Source organism: Ips typographus, linkage group LG5 (assembly GCF_016097725.1).
Source record: "Ips typographus isolate SLU linkage group LG5, UJ_Ityp_2.0, whole genome shotgun sequence".
Classification (NCBI taxonomy): Eukaryota; Metazoa; Arthropoda; class Insecta; order Coleoptera; family Curculionidae; genus Ips; species Ips typographus.
Window position 1 is genome coordinate 9,127,422 of NC_138426.1, and position 19,083 is coordinate 9,146,504.

At 33.6% G+C, this 19,083-nt stretch overlaps 3 protein-coding genes across 7 annotated transcripts in view; 1 reads left to right on the forward strand and 2 right to left on the reverse strand.

The window, feature by feature from the left end:
- Positions 1-1,732, forward strand: part of LOC145728883 (serine protease inhibitor dipetalogastin) — a 32,117-nt gene extending 30,385 nt beyond the window's left edge. The window contains exon 8 of the mRNA XM_081979400.1: positions 1,115-1,732. Within this exon, the coding sequence (XP_081835526.1) occupies positions 1,115-1,349 (235 nt within the window). The 3' untranslated portion in view covers positions 1,350-1,732. The remainder of the gene's footprint in view (positions 1-1,114) is intronic.
- Positions 1,733-1,831: 99 nt separating this feature from the next.
- LOC145728882 (anillin-like) lies at positions 1,832-19,051 on the reverse strand. 5 transcript variants are annotated; one of them, XM_081979399.1, is made up of 8 exons: positions 18,892-19,051; positions 18,528-18,626; positions 18,260-18,465; positions 14,784-15,116; positions 14,579-14,730; positions 10,929-11,119; positions 10,246-10,869; positions 1,832-2,541 (listed from the first exon to the last, which is right to left on the reverse strand). In XM_081979399.1, the coding sequence occupies exons 2-8, from the start codon at positions 18,610-18,612 to the stop codon at positions 2,177-2,179; spliced, it is 1,956 nt and encodes a 651-aa protein (XP_081835525.1). In that variant the 5' UTR covers positions 18,613-18,626; positions 18,892-19,051; the 3' UTR covers positions 1,832-2,176. The 5 variants fall into 5 exon arrangements, with proteins under 5 accessions (XP_081835525.1, XP_081835524.1, XP_081835523.1 ...); XM_081979398.1 differs by having other exon boundaries at positions 18,260-18,477; positions 18,892-19,050; XM_081979397.1 differs by lacking the exon at positions 18,892-19,051 and adding an exon at positions 18,674-18,812.
- LOC145728884 (uncharacterized) lies at positions 6,160-7,213 on the reverse strand. Its single transcript, XM_081979401.1, has 2 exons — positions 6,929-7,213; positions 6,160-6,877 (listed from the first exon to the last, which is right to left on the reverse strand). Exons 1-2 carry the CDS (start codon positions 7,121-7,123, stop codon positions 6,260-6,262), a joined length of 813 nt encoding a protein of 270 aa, XP_081835527.1. The 5' UTR covers positions 7,124-7,213; the 3' UTR covers positions 6,160-6,259.
- Positions 19,052-19,083: the final 32 nt, after the last annotated feature.

Consider the following 19,083-nt stretch of genomic DNA (forward strand, 5'->3'; position numbering starts at 1 on the left):
AAAACTAGTTTGAAAGTTTAAATTATACCTTTCAAGTCGGTTTTCAGACTAATTTCAAAATTCTGGTCTTGATAATTGACTTGAAACCCAAGAAAATTGGCTTAAAGGCTTAAAATTTGCTTTTTAAGTCGGTTTTTAAAATGATTTCCAGTCCCCTGTCTTAAAATTGACGTCAAACCAATGAAAACTAGTTTAAGGGCATAAAATGTGCCTTTCAAGTCACTTTTCATGGTTTTCAGACTAATTTCAAGAGTTCGGTCTTGAAAGTTGTCTTTAAACCCTAAAAAATTACTTTACGTTTTAAAATTTGCTTTTCAAATGAGTTTGCAAACTAGCTTTAAGTCTCCAGTCTTGAAAATTGACTTCAAACCCATAAAAATTAGTTTGAAAGCTTAAAATTTGCTTTTCAAGTCAGTTTGCAAGGTTTTCAGACTAGCTTCAAGTCCCTAGTTTTAAAAATGTACTTGAAACCCATGAAAGTTGACTTAAAGGCTTAAAATCTGCATTCCAAAACAGTTTTCATAGTTTTCAGACTAGTTTCAAATCTCGAGTCTTAAAAACTGACTTCAAACCTGAAAAAATTGCCTTAAAAGCTTGAGTTTCGCCTTTAAAGTCAGTTTGCACGCTTTTCAGACTTCCAGTCTTGAAAATTAATTCCAAACCCTAGAAAATTGACTTCAAGACTTAAAATTTGTCTTTCAAGTCAGTTTTCATGGTTTTCAGACTAATTTCAAGGCTCCAGTTTTGGAAATTGTATTCAAACCTCAAAATATTGGATTTAAGTCCTAAAATTTGTCTTTTAAGTCAGTTTTCATGGTTTTCAGATTAATTTCAATGTTTTAGAGGTTTAGACAGTTAAAGTTTAGAAATTGCAACTCAACTGTTTTGGCATATTGCAAGAGGTCATTTACGAGTAAAAAAGCTATAGCTTTTGTAATCTAATTCTCAAGAACAAAACCATGAAAAGAATAAAAAATACCAAATGGGAGCCATTACTGGACCAAGCTAACTAATTAACCTAAAATTTCCTTTAAGATCTTTATAAGAGGATGACAAATGACAAAAGAAAATACTGAAATATTTTGAAACTAAACCAAATGTGACTTGATTGCAGGAAACACGTTTTTGTGGTACCGATGAAACGGTGCATCGCCGGGTTCCTGTTCAAGGGTTGTCAAAAGATCTGCCCCACCTACTACGACCCGGTTTGCGGTACCGACGGCATGACCTACAGCAACACCTGTTTCTTGGAAATCGAAAATTGTAGGTCGAGGTCGTTGGTCAAGTTGAAACAGATGGGCACCTGCGCCGAACCCATCGACGAAGTGCCCAAGAACTACTTGTATTAGGTTCCGATTCCAGTTTAATGTGATTTTTGTTAGTCTAAATGGGTTAGTTCGAAGAACCAGGTTACCACAAAAGGTGCTGGATTTGTTTTTGTTTGTCAGCGAAACCTATAGTTGGTGCTAACACATTCCTGTTCACAATTGATAAACTAGAAATTCGAATTTTAAAGATAGTTAGATATAAACTACATAAGGTTTTCCTATTTACTTTTAATTTTAATTAAGAAGTGTGTAATATTGTCTTGAAAATTAATACTATATTGTGCCAATATGTATATGTTTAGCAATAGTAGTTTAATAATTTATTTTTGTATCTAAGATTATATACAACGTTTTAGGGTGTTATATCTCTGCATATGCCGAAATAAAGATTTTTTATCACCTTACTTTTAATATTGTCACGTTATTTATCCCTCCACTGAATAGGGTGATATTCATCATTCAAATTCAAGATTAAAAGTCTATCACTACTGATTGAATCCACATTTAGTAGTCAAAGTGGTTTATTCATTCATATCAAATTGTTCAACTTATAAAAACTGTATAACACAACATTATAATTACTTATCATTATATAATAATTCTTAAACTGTGAATATCTTCCTCGCAACAGACGGTTAATAGTAGAAATCTGTATACCAAAATCAGAGTGTATATGAAAAAATTAGATAACTTAATGACAAAGTCGCTTTTAAATCAAAATAACACGACTCAAGATCATAGATCAACCAAACTTAACTAAGAGAGTAACACGAAATCAATATTCAAAATATTAAAAAAGTAAATACCTGCACTCAAAGGTAAGTCAAAAAAATAACTTAATTAACAACTTAAAGACTACTAACCATTTCGTTATCTTGGTTCCTGGTTCTAATGGTGCCTAAACACTTCCACGCCCTTAAGGTTCCAATAACCGAATTCACGTCATCTGTCCAGGTCTCTTTCTCCTCCACACTATCGAAAGACAGAAAATATAACAAGACCTGATCCTCTTTGCCGTTGATTAGCAAACATAAGGACTTTGGTCTTGGACATATACTCCTGTCTGCCGGTGTGATTTTCTCGTTGGCTTGGGTAAGATCAATTGTACCGACTGGTGGACATGTAAACTCTTCGGATGGATAATTCCAGTATTTGAGATTAAAGCCATCTAGGACGCACCATCGTCTGTTCCATAACAACCGAGTCTTGTCTTCTGAAAAAGATTATGAAGCTGGATAAATATTTAAGCATTTTATGTACAACACCATTTCCAGAATATCAGTGGAGTTAGTAAAGTGCAATTTCCCATAGAAACACATCTATTTGTCTATGTTAGTTGTTATACTTTCACTGGTGAGTGAGTTTTTTACAATTGCAATAGCTACATTGAGATATCGAAGGCTTCTGAGAGACAAAAACATACCAATTATCTGTTGCAAAATGGGTAAGTATCAATTTACAAATTTAAACTGACCAAACGCTTCAAAGTGGTCTAAAAAAATGTACAAACATTCCAAAACACTACAGAAGTTCATGCAAAAAGCTTCCAAAAGCTTTTCAACTTATCTATAGAAGCTCTCAAAAGATTTCGTATGCTTCTAGAGCAGTTTCCAAAAGTTTCTAGAACGGTCTACAAGTTTCCAAATGCATTAAAAGCAGTCCAGAACCTTCAATGCTCCTAAAAGTAGTTTAAAAAGATTTCACAACACTACAGAAACTCCAAAAGGCCTTTCAAAACAATGTAGAAGCTTCCAAAAGCTTTTAGAACAGTCTAAAAGATACCAAACGCTCTTCAACTAGACTAGAAGCTTCCAAAAAATTCTAGAACTGGCCGAAAACCTTCCAAATGCTCCTTAAGTTTTCAAAATTGTTTAAAACCATACGCTTCTAAAGCAATTTAAAAGCTTCAAAAAATTTCTAGAACTTGAACTCAAAAAAAGTAAAAAAATGCCTCTATGTAAGAGTTTTATGCTTTTGTAAGCTATTTTAAAGATTTTTATGCTTTTTTGAGGAAATTAATTTCACTTTTTAAGCGCTTTTTTTCACGATTTTAGTGCTTATTAATCCGGATTAAATAGCGATAGAAACAACTTCCAAGTACAATTGCTTAAATTGACATCTGTCACGTGACGTAAAAAGTCTAAGTGTAAAGTATAAGTGTTCCTTAATTTTGGAACTATCAAATTTGGCTACATAAAGCTGTAAAGACAACTTAGAACAGAAAAACATACTCTCAGGTCAACTGCGTTTTGACAGTTATGACAGCTGTCACGTGACTTATACTTTCAGGGCATTAGTGAACGAATTTCGACAGTTGTCACGTGACGTAAGAAAAGTATAAAAGCGTTCCTTAACGTCAAAACTGTCAAATTTGAAAATTGACTTCAAACCCAAGAAAATTGGCTTGAAGGCTTAGAATCTGCTTTTCAAGTCAGTTTTCATGGTTTTTAGACTGATTTCCAGTCCCCTGCCTTAAAATTGACGTCAAACCAATGAAAACTAGTTTAAAGGCATAAAATGTGCCTTTCAAGTCAGTTTTAATGGTTTTAAGACTAATTTCAAATCTCCAGTCTTGAAAATTAACTTCAAAACCATGAAAATTTACTTGAAATTTTAGAATGTGACTTTTAAGTCAGTTTTCGTAGTTCTCAGACTAACTTCAATGGTCTAGTGTTGAAAGCAGGCTTAAAATTTGCCTGTCAAGTCACTTTTCATGGTTTACAGACCAATTTCAAGAGTTCGGTCTTGAGAGTTGTCTTCAAACGCCAAAAAAATGACTTTAAGTTTCAAAGTTTGCTTTTCAAGTCAGTTTGCAAACTAGCTTCAAGTCTCCAGTCTTAAAAACTGACTTCAAACCTGAAAAAATGGCCTTAAAAGCTTGAGTTTTGCCTTTAAAGTAAGTTTGCACACTTTCAAGCTTCCAATCTTGAAAATTAACTCCAAATCCTAGAAAAGTGACTTCAAGATTTAAAATTTGTCTTTCAAGTCAGTTTTCATGGTTTCCAGACTAATTTCAAGGCTCCAGTCTTAAAAATGGTCTTCAAACCTCAAAAAATTGACTTTTACTCTTAAAATTTGCCGTTCAAGTCAGTTTTCAGACTAATTTCAATGGTTCAGACAGTTGAAGTTTAGAAATTGCAAATTAATAACTAATAAAATAAGACTAAACCACTACAGCTTTACTGTCTTCAACTGTTCTGGCAAATTGCAAGAGGTCATTTACGAGTAAAAAAGTTATAGCTTTGGTGGTCTAATTCTCAAGAACAAAACCATGAAAAGAATTAAAAATATCGCGTTTTGACAGTTATGACAGCTGTCACGTGACGTAAGAAAAGTATAAAAATGTCCCTTAACGTCAAAACTGTCAAATTTGGTTCTATGGAGCTGTAAAGACAATTTACAGTGCAATTTCTCAAAGAAACACATCTATTTGTGATTTTATACTTTCAGCTCACTAGTGAGTGAGTTTTGATAGTTATGACAGCTGTCACGTGACGTAAGAAAATTATAAGTGTTTCTCAACGTCAAAACTGTTGGTTCCATGGAACTGTAAAGGGTAATCATTCTCTTGGCATTTTCTTCAAAAATAAATTTTGGAGAATTTTTCATCTCTAGTCACTAGATAACTAGTTTTACTTTCTGTAAAACCTGCATGAAGTGTGTAAAGTTATCTATTGCTGCCAAAATCCCAACAGAACGTTGTAAGACTTAGTAACAGAATAAAATCCAAATCTAGAGAATCTTAGAGGAGGAAGCAAACTTTGTTTGACCTAAAAACCCTTACAAAAGTTATTTTTGTTTTATTCCAAAATCTGAATTGAAATTACTCTGTTTTTCAAAACCCATCTATATCCATAATACTCTATCATTGTATTACAGAAAAAAATATATAAATCTTTAAACGTCAAAAACTAATTATTAGTTGTACAGTTTTCGTGAAACTAATAACTTGTTAACGGTGTACTTTAACGCCTGTGTTTGAGAAGTTTGATATGGCTTTTGACGGTTCTGATTGACTAGAAGCGATTACCCTGGAGCAAGTAAACTTTACATAATAAAGTTTTGAAATGGTATTAAAGAAGTGAATAATAACCTTATACATTGTACTAACAAGAGTTATTAGTTAATAGTTTGAATTGACTTATCAATGGCAACATGTTACATGAAAACCTTGTGTCTATTGCAGATTTTCTCAGCAGAATTTTGTCTTAGTTATTATAACTTACATATCACAAAAAATTGTGATTATAATAATACTATCAAACGAGTTCTCTAATTCAAACACTCTCTGTACACTATTTCATATTCTAAATGTACTCTCTGATGAAAAATTCAACCTTAATTGGTTTCAATCTGACAAAATTAGGAATAATCTCTTGGTAAAGTGTTAAAGGCATATTTAGTCCTTAAATGACCCAACTAGAAAAAGTCGAAATATGTGAGATCTGGAATTCTAGGAGGCCACTCCACTTTATAGCCAAGATAGTAAAAAGTTGATAAACTGCACTTTCTTGGCTCACAAACGTGTGGGTCATTTGAACAAAATTCGCTTAAAATTAAAGTGAGAAGTAAAGCAAATACAACCACCTACAGACTGTTCCGTATTTTAGCGAGTAAGTAAAATTGCTAAATCCTTTTATTGTAACAGAAACACAGTTTCTTATTTGCACACCAACTTAAAGGTTCTTCATTTTTAGCGCAAAATCAAGCGATTTACGCCACAACCGGATAAACTCCAACCCGTTTTCGAGATTTTGTAAAAAACTATGATTAGGTAAGATGGACTTGAAATCTGCCCAAGTCTCAAAAGTATTAAATTATAAAACAATACTAATATCAAAACTTTTTATTGTAGTTTAATACTTAAAAAACGTATTTTTCAACTGAACTGACAAATTAACGAACATTAATAAATCACTTGACCTACAGATTTACTTTTTTCTGAAATAATTTCTTCTCTTTTTCTTTGATTTGGTTTTCTTATGATCTTTCGTCGACTTTCTCTTTTCGCTTGGCCTTTCCACAACAATTTCTTCATCTAAACAACATTGAATTCCAATTGTTCTTACATTAAGCAAGTTTAAATTGACCTGAACTGCTTTATCGCAATAGTTTTTACGAGCAGGTTGTTCTTTCTTAGAATTGTTTGAATTTTTTTCAGTTGTACTGTCAGGAGTGTCGAATTCTTCTTTGATATCTAAAGTTTCTTCCTTGATTTTATACTCAAGATCATCAGTCTCTTCATCTAAAACTTCCTCCTTGATTTTGATGTAGTTAACATCACTGGTGGTATTAGTTTCTGTTACTTCACTTTCTTGTTTTACCCTTATTAATTGGTTGATGGATACAATATCTGGAGCGTCTAATTCACTTTCTTCCTTCACATAGTCTAATGAAGATTCTTCAATATCAATTTCTTCCTTTATAATCGTACTACTTGGATCATTTTTTTGGCAATCAAAAATATGCGGTATAACGCCTGGTTTAAGCCTAATTTTCCCAGTCTTCATCAGTTTAAGATACATGTAATTCTCTATGTCATTTTCGGCCTTAAAACAAACGTTAAATAACATAGCAACATAACCACAAATTAAACTTACATCAAAATGATCCTGACAACAAAACCACCGGGATTTGTCGGGAAACGAGGTTCGACCCATGGCGACCTGCCATTGTGTTCTTAGTTCAACATTTGTGGGTACCGAAATGAAAAGTTTATCAGGCTTAGTTTTAGATGTGTTGGTACACTGTGGTACTAAGCATACTTTATGAATAGAACTTTTGGAAGAACTCATTGATAAAAGCTAATCTAAACACCGCTTTAAACGTATACAAAGCACGAGGAACGATATATAAACGAGTCTGGCAGCTGTAACATTACTACGTCACAAAATATGCGCGCAACGTTCGCGCGGCCATGTTGCCGATGTTAGCATTTTATCCTCTGTTATCCCTAACTTACCAGCGATATGATAATTTGGTCGACTTTTACTTGCAATTAATTCTCAGACAAATTGAGCAGAACGTTTCCATTTGTTGGGATACTTTTTCAACTTGATAAGACAATACACTTACAAAGACAATACACACAATAAGACAATAGACTTTTCAAAGTTACCGAGAGCATTTTCCTGGTCACGTGACTGTTATTGACATGTTTCAACTTAACTTTACAGTGTTGCCAGCTGCGAATTTAAAGTGTCAGGATTACGTGACGTGCTTTTACAATTTTAAATTTTTCAATTCTTTCATTGTAATTTATAGACTTTTCAAAGTTAATGATGACATTTTCTGGTCACGTGACTGTTGTTGACATGTTTCAACTTAACTTTACAGTGTTGCCAGCTGCGAATTTAAAGTGTCACGATTACGTGACGTGCTTTTACAATTTTAAATTTTTCAATTCTTTCATTGTAATTCATAGACTTTTCAAAGTTAATGATGACATTTTCTGGTCACGTGACTGTTGTTGACATGTTTCAACTTAACTTTACAGTGTTGCCAGCTGCAAATTTAAATTGTCTCGATTACGTGACGTACTTTTACAATTTTAAATTTTCCAATTCTTTCATTGTAATTTATAGACTTTTCAAAGTTACTGATGGCATTTTCCTGGTCACATGACTGTTGTTGACATGTTTCGACTTAACTTTACAGTGTTGCCAGCTGCGAATTTAAAGTGTCAGGATTACGTGACGTGCTTTTACAATTTTAAATTTTTCAATTCTTTCATTGTAATTTATAGACTTTTCAAAGTTAATGATGACATTTTCTGGTCACGTGACTGTTGTTGACATGTTTCAACTTAACTTTACAGTGTTGCCAGCTGCAAATTTAAATTGTCACGATTACGTGACGTGCTTTTACAATTTTAAATTTTCCAATTCTTTCATTGTAATTTACACACTTTTCAAAGATAAAGATGACATTTTCCTGGTCACGTGACTGTTGTTGACAAGTTTCAACTTAACTTTACAGTGTTACCAGCTGCAAATTTAAATTGTCACGATTACGTGACGTGCTTTTACAATTTTAAATTTTCCAGTTCTTTCATTGTAATTTACACACTTTTCAAAGATAAAGATGACATTTTTCTGGTCACGTGACTGTTATTGACATGTTTCAACTTAACTTTACAGTGTTGCCAGCTGCGAATTTAAATTGTCACGATTACGTAACGTGCTTTTACAATTTTAAATTTTCCAATTCTTTCATTGTAATTTATAGACTTTTCAAAGTTACTGATGGAATTTTCCTGGTCACGTGACTGTTGTTGACATGTTTCAACTTCACTTTACAGTGTTGCCAGCTGCAAATTTAAAGTGTCACGATTACGTGACGTGCTTTTACAATTTTAAATTTTCCAATTCTTTCATTGTAATTTATAGACTTTTCAAAGTTACTGATGGAATTTTCCTGGTCACGTGACTGTTGTTGACATGTTTCAACTTCACTTTACAGTGTTGCCAGCTGCAAATTTAAAGTGTCAGGATTACGTGACGTACTTTTACAATTTTAAATTTTCCAATTCTTTCATTGTAATTTATAGACTTTTCAAAGTTACTGATGGCATTTTCCTAGTCACGTGACTGTTGTTGACAAGTTTTAACTTAACTTTACAGTGTTGCCAGCTGCAAATTTAAATTGTCACGATTACGTGACGTACTTTTACAATTTTAAATTTTCCAATTCTTTCATTGTAATTTATAGACTTTTCAAAGTTACTGATGGCATTTTCCTGGTCACGTGACTGTTGTTGACAGGTTTCAACTCAACTTTACAGTGTTGCCAGCTGCGAATTTAAAGTGTCAGGATTACGTGACGTACTTTTACAATTTTAAATTTTCCAATTCTTTCATTGTAATTTATAGACTTTTCAAAGTTACTGATGGCATTTTCCTAGTCACGTGACTGTTGTTGACAAGTTTTAACTTAACTTTACAGTGTTGCCAGCTGCAAATTTAAATTGTCACGATTACGTGACGTACTTTTACAATTTTAAATTTTCCAATTCTTTCATTGTAATTTATAGACTTTTCAAATTAATGATGACATTTTCCTGGTCACGTGACTGTTGTTGATATGTTTCAACTTAACTTTACAGTGTTGCCAGCTGCAAATTTAAATTGTAACGATCACTTGATGTGCGTATACAATTTACCAAGCCTGTAATTGTAATTTTACAGACTTGTTAAAGTTAAAGATGACATTTTTTTGGTAACGTCACTGTTGTTGACAGGTGTCAGTTTAAAATGATGAAAAGAAAAACAATCAAGTAATCATAAAATATACAGGGTGCTTCAATAAAAATCATATTTTGTTTTTTTTACCTTTCAAATTCAATAAATTCCAGCAATCAGCTTCCAGCTTTATTAAATCAGTTTATAAAATATTAGAAAAATATGTATACAGGATGGGTCAAATTCGTAAAAGAGAAGTCTTAAAGTGACTGTTTTAGAAAAAACTGTTAAGAGAATATGTCAAACTCTGCATATTGATCTATATTTTGTAGTAATTATTCCCAAATTCTTATTCCTTTAATAGGAGTGCACCAAACTTGATTATAACTCCAGTTTACCAGGAGATAATTACAGAAATCGCAAGACTAAAAGTATTATGACTTAGGTTAGGTTAACTGAAGAAAGATATATTACCATTTTTCCCTGATTATTTTAGCCCACCCTGTATAGAACACCACAAGCTAAAGATGGAAAAAAACTCTACTGTTATTCGAAAAGCTTAGTGTTGGAAATCTCATTATATACAAAGTTGTGAAACAACACCTTCAAGGTAAAAAGGTTGTAACAAATTTGAAAACTTGTACAGAAACTGACAGCTTACCTCCTCTACCTTCCACAAGTTTTGAAAATATCAAATCCACTAGCCAAATAATAATTACAGTTAAAGTACAACTTACCATATCCAAGAGTAATAAACCCGCTGGTTCTGTTCTTCAAATCCAGTTTCCTGGTCAAACGACAACTGAAAACGCCTTCCAAACATGAAGACAACGGCACGTGGTGCATCCTAAAGTGAGTTTTGTCCAAATCGCCACAACGTAACGTGTAAGACCCAAACAGATTAAAGGACGAAGATTTGATACTAGGCGAATTTTCCACCAGAAGATTCCTACGCGAAGACTTGTGATTATGGCTTAAATGAAACAGTCCCTTTGTAGAAGGACAAGCGGTTTTCCTTTCTTTTTTGTGTTTGGCACTGTCTTTGTCTTGGAGGTGTTTAATTCGCATCGAGTAAATCGCTACTGTTACACCAAAGTCGGTATGCAAATCCTCTAAGAGAAACGTTTTATCCGCTCTGACTTCGCCATCTTTGTTGGGCAAAAGCACTTTACTCGATAAAACTGTTTTGCCGCAGGTAATCACGACTACGTAGTAGTCATCAAACGCTTTACCGCTTTCTAGGTTTGAGTCTAATTTGAGGTTGAAGACCAAATTGGAGATTTGCAGACTACCGGAGTAGGTTTGAGGCACTTCAACCTCATCCGACTCAAACACTGCTTGCAAGGCTTCTTTTTGACAAGCTAGAAAAATTATACATTCACTGTAAAGTGTTTTTGTGTGGGGGTATTAAGAAACATACAAGCAACTAGAAGGATTTTCTCAGCCTCAACATACTGTGGACTGTAAAGGTTGTTGCAACTTTTGCAGTAAGACAATGCCTTGGCGGCCTGCAAAATTATACCATTTTGCACACCCAATTCCATTGACAAGTCTTTGGAAGATCCGCTGTAGTCAGGAGAAAATGATTGACAACGCTGTCTGTCTCTAACTCTAAAAAATATTAAATACATAAATTATACAGCTGTTTTGTTCAAAATTGCCACATACAATATGCAGATAACATGTTGACATTTATTTTTCACTAAATCTTCATTGCGTTTAAGTCGCAATTACTCAAAAAATCCTTTAGGATCATTTTGAAAGTTTCATAGACCTCTAAATGTTACTGGAAACCTTCTAAAAAGTACCAGTCCTCTACAAGTGTCTTAAACCTTCCCATAGCTGTTTTAAATGGCTAGAGACTTCTAGGATAATTTTGAAAGTTCCCTAGACGCTCCCTAAACAGTGCCAGAATTATCTACAAGTGTCTTAAACCTTCCCAGAATTGTTTTAATTTGACAGAGGCCTCTAGAACCATTTTGACAGTTCTTTAAATCTTTAAATGTTGACAACCAAACCAAACCTTTCCAGAATTGTTTTAATTTGCCAGAGGATTCTAGGACCACTTTGAAAGATTCATAAATATTTAAATATTACTGATGACAGCCTTCTAAGAAGTGCAAAAGTCCTCTACAAGTGTCTTATCCCAGAATTGTTTTGACAGAGGCCTCTAGGACCATTTTGAAAGTATCATAGATCTCTTGAAAACCTTCTTAAAAGTGCCAGAATCAGCTGCAAGTGTTTTAAACCTTCCCAGAATTGTTTTAATTTGCCCAGGGACTTCTAGGACCATTTTGAAAGTTCCATAGGTCTTTAAATGTTACTGACAATCTTCTAAAAAGTTCCAGAGTACTCTACTAGTGTTTTAAACTTCCCCAGAATTGTTTTAATTTGACAGAGGCTTCTAGGACCATTTTGAAAGTATCATAGATCTCTTGAAAACCTTCTTAAAAGTGCCAGAATCCCCTGCAAGTGTTTTAAACCTTCCCAGAATTGTTTTAATTTGCCCAGAGACTTCTAGAACCATTTTGAAAGTTCCATAGGTCTTTAAATGTTACTGACAATCTTCTAAAAAGTTCCAGAGTACTCTACAAGTGTTTTAAACTTCCCCAGAATTGTTTTAATTTGCCAGAGGCCTCTAGGACCATTTTGAAAGTATCATAGATCTCTTGAGAACCTTCTTAAAAGTGCCAGAATCCTCTACAAGTGTCTTAAACCTTCCCAGAATTGTTTTAATTTGACAGAGGCCTCTAGGACCATTTTGAAAGTATCATAGATCTCTTGAGAACCTTCTTAAAAGTGCCAGAATCCTCTACAAGTGTCTTAAACCTTCCCAGAATTGTTTTAATTTGCCAGAGGTTTCTAGGACCATTTTGAAAGTATCATAGATCTCTTGAAAGCCTTCTTAAAAGTGCCAGAATCCTCTACAAGTATCTTAAACCTTCCCAGAATTGTTTTAATTTGCCAGAGACTTCTAGGACCATTTTGAAAGTTCCTTGGGTCTTTAAATGTTACTGACAACCTTCTAAAAAGTGCCAGAATCCTCTACAAGTGTCTTAAACCTTCCCAGAATTGTTTTAATTTGCCAGAGACTTCTAGGACCATTTTGAAAGTTCCTTGGGTCTTTAAATGTTACTGACAACCTTCTAAAAAGTGCCAGAATCCTCTACAAGTGTCTTAAACCTTCCCAGAATTGTTTTAATTTGACAGAGGCCTCTAGGACCATTTTGAAAGTATCATAGATCTCTTGAGAACCTTCTTAAAAGTGCCAGAATCCTCTACAAGTGTCTTAAACCTTCCCAGAATTGTTTTAATTTGCCAGAGGCCTCTAGGACCATTTTGAAAGTATCATAGATCTCTTGAGAACCTTCTTAAAAGTGCCAGAATCCTCTACAAGTGTCTTAAACCTTCCCAGAATTGTTTTAATTTGCCAGAGGTTTCTAGGACCATTTTGAAAGTATCATAGATCTCTTGAAAGCCTTCTTAAAAGTGCCAGAATCCTCTACAAGTATCTTAAACCTTCCCAGAATTGTTTTAATTTGCCAGAGACTTCTAGGACCATTTTGAAAGTTCCTTGGGTCTTTAAATGTTACTGACAACCTTCTAAAAAGTGCCAGAATCCTCTACAAGTGTCTTAAACCTTCCCAGAATTGTTTTAATTTGCCAGAGGCTTCTAGGACCATTTTGAAGGATCATAGATCTCTTGAAAGTCTTCTTAAAAGTGACAGAATCCTCTACAAGTGTCTTAAACCTTCCCAGAATTGTTTTAATTTGCCAGAGGCCTCTAGGATCATTTTGAAAGTATCATAGATCTCTTGAGAACCTTCTTAAAAGTGACAGAATCCTCTACAAGTGTCTTAAACCTTCCCAGAATTGTTTGAATTTGCCAGAGGCCTCTAGGACCATTTTGAAAGTATCATAGATCTCTTGAGAACCTTCTTAAAAGTGCCAGAATCCTCTACAAGTGTCTTAAACCTTCCCAGCATTATTTTAATTTGCCAGAGACTTCTAGGACCATTTTGAAGGATCATAGATCTCTTGAAAGTCTTCTTAAAAGTGACAGAATCCTCTACAAGTGTCTTAAACCTTCCCAGAATTGTTTTAATTTGCCAGAGGCCTCTAGGATCATTTTGAAAGTATCATAGATCTCTTGAGAACCTTCTTAAAAGTGACAGAATCCTCTACAAGTGTCTTAAACCTTCCCAGCATTATTTTAATTTGCCAGAGACTTCTAGGACCATTTTGAAAGTTCCTTAGGTCTTTAAATGTTACTGACAACCTTTTAAAAAGTGCCAGAGTCCGCTACAAGTGTCTTAAACCTTTACATAATTGTTTTAAATTGCCAGAAAATCCTAGGATCATTTTGAAAGTACTATAGACCTCTAAATGCTATTAAAAACCTTCTAAAACGTGCGAGAGCCAAGTGTGTAAGTCTTGTAAGAATTGAATTGTTTAACTGTTGATAGACTTTAAAACATTGATTTGGTTGGTCATATACTATATAATTTATTGTAGCTTTAATATACCCTGCCTTAACATACGGACACACGTTTTTGCCTGGTAATTGTGACGAAACAGTTAGCAGTCACTGAAAAGACTATAGCTACAATTTTTCCCTTTTGTCTGAATTCTGTAAAGGGAAACAAATATAAAAGATTAAAAATGTTTTTCAGGGACTCAAATCTTAGTCTTAGTCTTCGGAAAACAACGCAAAATGTCCCTCTTAGGTATTTATTTAATTTCCTACAATTTTTGTCCCTTAACATTTCCCTAATTTTTGTCATGAGGCCGAGTTATGGAGGATTGAAGTTCCTTAAATAAAAATTCAGACACTTTGCGCCCACTAAACATATCTAAGCAAACATCTCCCTTCTGAGGCCAAGGAAATTGAAAAATCAATTACAATTCTTTGAAAAGTAATTCAATTAGTTGAAAGTAAATAAATTACATTTTTCAATGAAAGTAACCCAACAACTCTTCAAAAACAATATTTTAAATGCCCCAAAATTGTAACAAAAACAATAGCAAATGTTTGCTACTACCAATAAATCACATAAACAAGAAACTTACTTGGTTCTAGGAACTTTATCCTTAAAAGAAAAACTTCTCCGCACTAGGCTACACAAAGACCCAGCTCTAGTCAACAAAGTGCCTTGCTTGCCAGAACAAGGTGGTTCAACACTTTTGGAAGTTTGCAGCTTTGGATTCCGCAAAGTAGCCTCCTATACAAAAAAAAACTTAATGCAATCATCGCAAATTGTTAGCAGAACATTACCGTAGTTGGGGAAAGATCACCCAATGCGGTCATAAGAAATGATTGAGGATCAAACTCGTTGGAATCGTCTTTTGACTCTCTTGGGTCGTATTCTGTGAAAGTATCGCCGTTTAGGTCTTCTCTGGAGGTTAAAGAATCGTCTCCATCATATTTAGGAGGAATGAATTGAGCGAAATAGCTCTTTGTCTCAAATAGACTATCTGGGGTTCTTAAGCTGGTAATAGAGTAGTTGGAGCTTGTAGCGTCGTCGTCTAAACTGCATTCCCTGGATAGTCTTCGTCGATGCATACGGTCTATGTAATGGTAAATTTTGTCGTGGTACTTTTCATGTACCTGTAAAAATAAATGGGTTATTTTAATGCAGAGGTTTTACATCAACTAAATTTTGCATAACACAAGCATTAGTAGTAATTTCATGCCAAGCATAAATTTAGAGAAATCACTTGTTATGTAACATAGGTGCTTTATTGTATAGTACTTTTTTGGTTGCTTGGAATTTTGTTTTATACCTTAAACTTGCACATGAACAGGAAAGAATAATTTAGAGGTTTTCTGTTCACTTATATTATTAAATAATTCTTGTGAAACTGTCTGTAGTGGAAGGTAAAAACTGTTCAAGGAAAAGATGGATACAGCACAATTCTTACAGTGATTTCTTCACAGATGTACAGGGTAAAGGAAAAAGTGCTGCAAATATCTTGAATTTCAACCCAGTACATTTAATAGTTGGGATAATTTTACAACATTTTTTTTGTGTTATTCCATTTATGGTCTACAAAAGAAATTACCGGATGTTTTCGAAACAGACATACTCTTTTACAATTAAAAAGATTTGTATTTAAAATTTTATAAAAAATCCAACTTGGGGCTTTGTTGTATCCATATTTTTTGTGAGCATTAGGTTTATAAGTTATAGAAATAATAAATGACTGCTGGTGTGTAAAAATTTTTAGAGAGGGAAACAGAGAGGTTTTATCCATATTTAGGTCTTCCACTTAAAGAGATTTAATGTGCTATTCCACTGTCAGATATTATTTTAGCCCAAAAACCAATCACAACCTCAAGTTAAGAACCACTTTTAGGACTGGTACTCTCACTAAACTTATTCTCAGGATAATTCCTATAGAAATGACAGAACCGACCAATAGTACCCTCTATGATTTCAGAGTTTCTATAGAAATTATCATAGATTAACGTTATTCTAAACTGAAAGTACTGAATAACAGAAAGTTACAATGATAACACCTATTTCATTACATTATAATTCTGCTGTCAATCCATGAAAATTAACACCATAGAAATCTAGTAAAAACTAGTTATTTGATCATTAAGATTATGGAAGTCTTCCAATGCAGTTATATACTATTTATTTGTAATGATCTCTCTTATTATAAAATTTACACTAATTTAAAGTCAAATGACTGACTTAAGTGACTACCACTACCAGTGATACTGAAACTGAAGCCCAGAATAGGTTAGGTTTAGGTAGAATAGCAAAAGACAAAAACAAATAAACAATTTTGATCCTGAATTAGGTGATACATGCAAAGTGTAGACAAGGTTCTACTAGATTTGGTAAAAACAAGTTAAATAACTGAAACACTTACCAATCCTTGTTAAAATAAACTACTGAAAGCAAGAGGGGATGCACACCCTGTACTTCTGTTAAATTTTAAAGTTTCAGTGTATTTTCACTGTAGAAGAAATTGGTAAATACAGTATAACAGAAACATTTATATAAATTAAATAAAAATGAATAATAACAAACCCTAAACAAAATTCTACTCTATAATAAATAAAAACAAAACACAAACAAGATGGGTCATTCCTATTTTCATCAATTATACAATTTGTGTTACGTTATCACGTGACTGCGCTAATCGTACACAATAAAGTATCACGTGACAATTGGTTCTCACATGACAGCCTTACCAATTTAACGTAAGACGGCACGTGGTACAGGGTGAAATAACTTAATCTTTCTGAAATATGTATGTCATGTATAGGGATGCAGAGCAGGGATGCCAAATTGCATTGTTTTTATTGTACTTAAGAATTTGATTCAGAATTTTAATGATTCAATAGTATACTACGTAACTAGTGCTGTAAGAAGCATTTTATTATGTAAAATGTCTTATAGCACGTGTGACGTACTATACCTACGACCAAGTGTAAAGTCTTGCAGCCGGATTGCAAATGCTCTATTCGAAGTGAGTTATTGGATGTAAAATTTCCGGAAAATTAAATTTATGAAAAATTTTCCAGAAAAATTGGAAAATCTGAAAATTCAAAAATAATTTGTTTTTTACATTTTTGTACTATTAATTTGAAGGTATTTAGTCAGTTGAGGTTAATTTTGAAAATAAAACATAATCACTTGAAATTTCTTGACAATTCTAGTTTTAATTTTTTTAAAAGTCAAACGGTGCGTGGTACCAAAAAAGTGTATAGAAGGTAAAAGTTGTATCCCATCGAGGTGCATTTGTGGTAAAAAAAATTCAGATTTCTAAACTCAAACGTTCCTGAGATATTGATGAGCAAAAACTGCAAAATACGAGAGTTCAACTTTGACGCCCTCTAGCGGCTAAAGGGGGCACCTTAGCCGTGCCCGCTCAACGTCACGTGATAGCCCCATTCATTAGCTTTCTTTTGTTATACGGTAGTTTTACACAGGGTGATTCAAATAAGCGAGGTATGGACAATTTTCTGGAAAAGTGCACCAAAATTGGGGATTTCTGCTTTCGAGAAGGGTGGTCAAAGTAGGGCTGCTAGAGCAAAAACAATTGAATATTGATACAAACATTGTACATCAAGTAGATTTCAAAAATCAAGTTTGGTTTGTTGCTCAAATTTGGGGCACCCTGTATACTGATGGATTATCTAGGAATAAAGTATATGCAAATATCTACAAGATTCATATTTGGTATTATTTTTATAAACAAGTTACAAGGATGTTAAAAATTCATTCAATCACCCTGTAAACTACTCCTTTAAATTGTATTGTCAATAACTCGATTATTTTGACAATTATAGGGTGGTTCAATATATAATTTGTAGCCCTTGAAATTCTCTTTTTGACCACCCTGTATAGCGTTTTTACCTAAAACGTCGTATAACTGTGTTATTTACTCTGTTAAAACTGAGTTGTTTGTTGTAAATTTTGATTTTGACTGTTTTTACTGTGACTGTTATTTTGACAGTTACAATTTTTGATTTGATATTGAAAAACTATAGGTATACTCAAACAGAATTTTTTGATAACATTTCCCCCAAGAAAATTCTGCTTTGCTAGACAAAAAAAATGTTTGATTTAATAATAATAAAAATAAGCCTTAATTCTTGTTTGCTCTATTGCAGCCATAACACTCAGGTTTATGTCAAACAAATAAACAAATTAGCGTCTTATCAGGCATCAAGTTCAAACACGCAACATTCGGTTAGTTTAAAAATAAATATAATAATAAGGCATGCATTACGTTGATTACCAAGTCGTGGACCGTGGCCGCATCCCGATTCTGCATTTCCACACTTCTGCTTCTAAGCAATGCTTTTTTACCCATAATAATGTTGGACTTGTCCAATCTTCGCGGTTGTCCTTCAGATTGTGTCCAGCTTTTTAAACTTGGATTTGAATCATGTGTCCCCTTTGATGTGTACAATTTTAATACTGTTAGGCCTTCAGCTTGATTGAGTTCTTGAAAAGTTTTTTTAAACTATTTAGTCGTTTTAAATAAGTAAAATTACCTGTAGTTTCAGTATAGTCGGGTGTTTGTACACTTCCTGCTGATGTAGAGGCTGACAAGGATGGGGTTGAAGTCATGTCCGACATTTTTATGGGGGTAACTGGTAAAAACCATCAGTTTCATTAACACACAAAAAACGGTACTTACAAGGTACATCGGGTATGTCTTGAATTTTGTGCAACACATCTTTTACAAGCAACTTAATTTGATCCATCACAACATGCACACAGAAATCATTTTTGCGATATAACGGCAGCTGTGCCGCTAGTGTACGACAAACTAACCACTAAGCAGTCAAAAAACTTGTTTATAACAAAGCAAAAAAATTCGAACAAAAACAAGAAATTTTGTATTGATATACGTACCTTTTCCGGAATAAACTCAGAAAGTTGTGACGCTGGTCATCCTGCATACAATAACCCACTAATATTATGTATGGTCATTTAAAGGGGATGACAAATACCTAATAGCGACTGCTTATCGTCGTTCAAGACGACCGTTATCAACTAAATATGTACGTAATTTGTTGCTAACGTTTTGTACAATCATACAGCAAA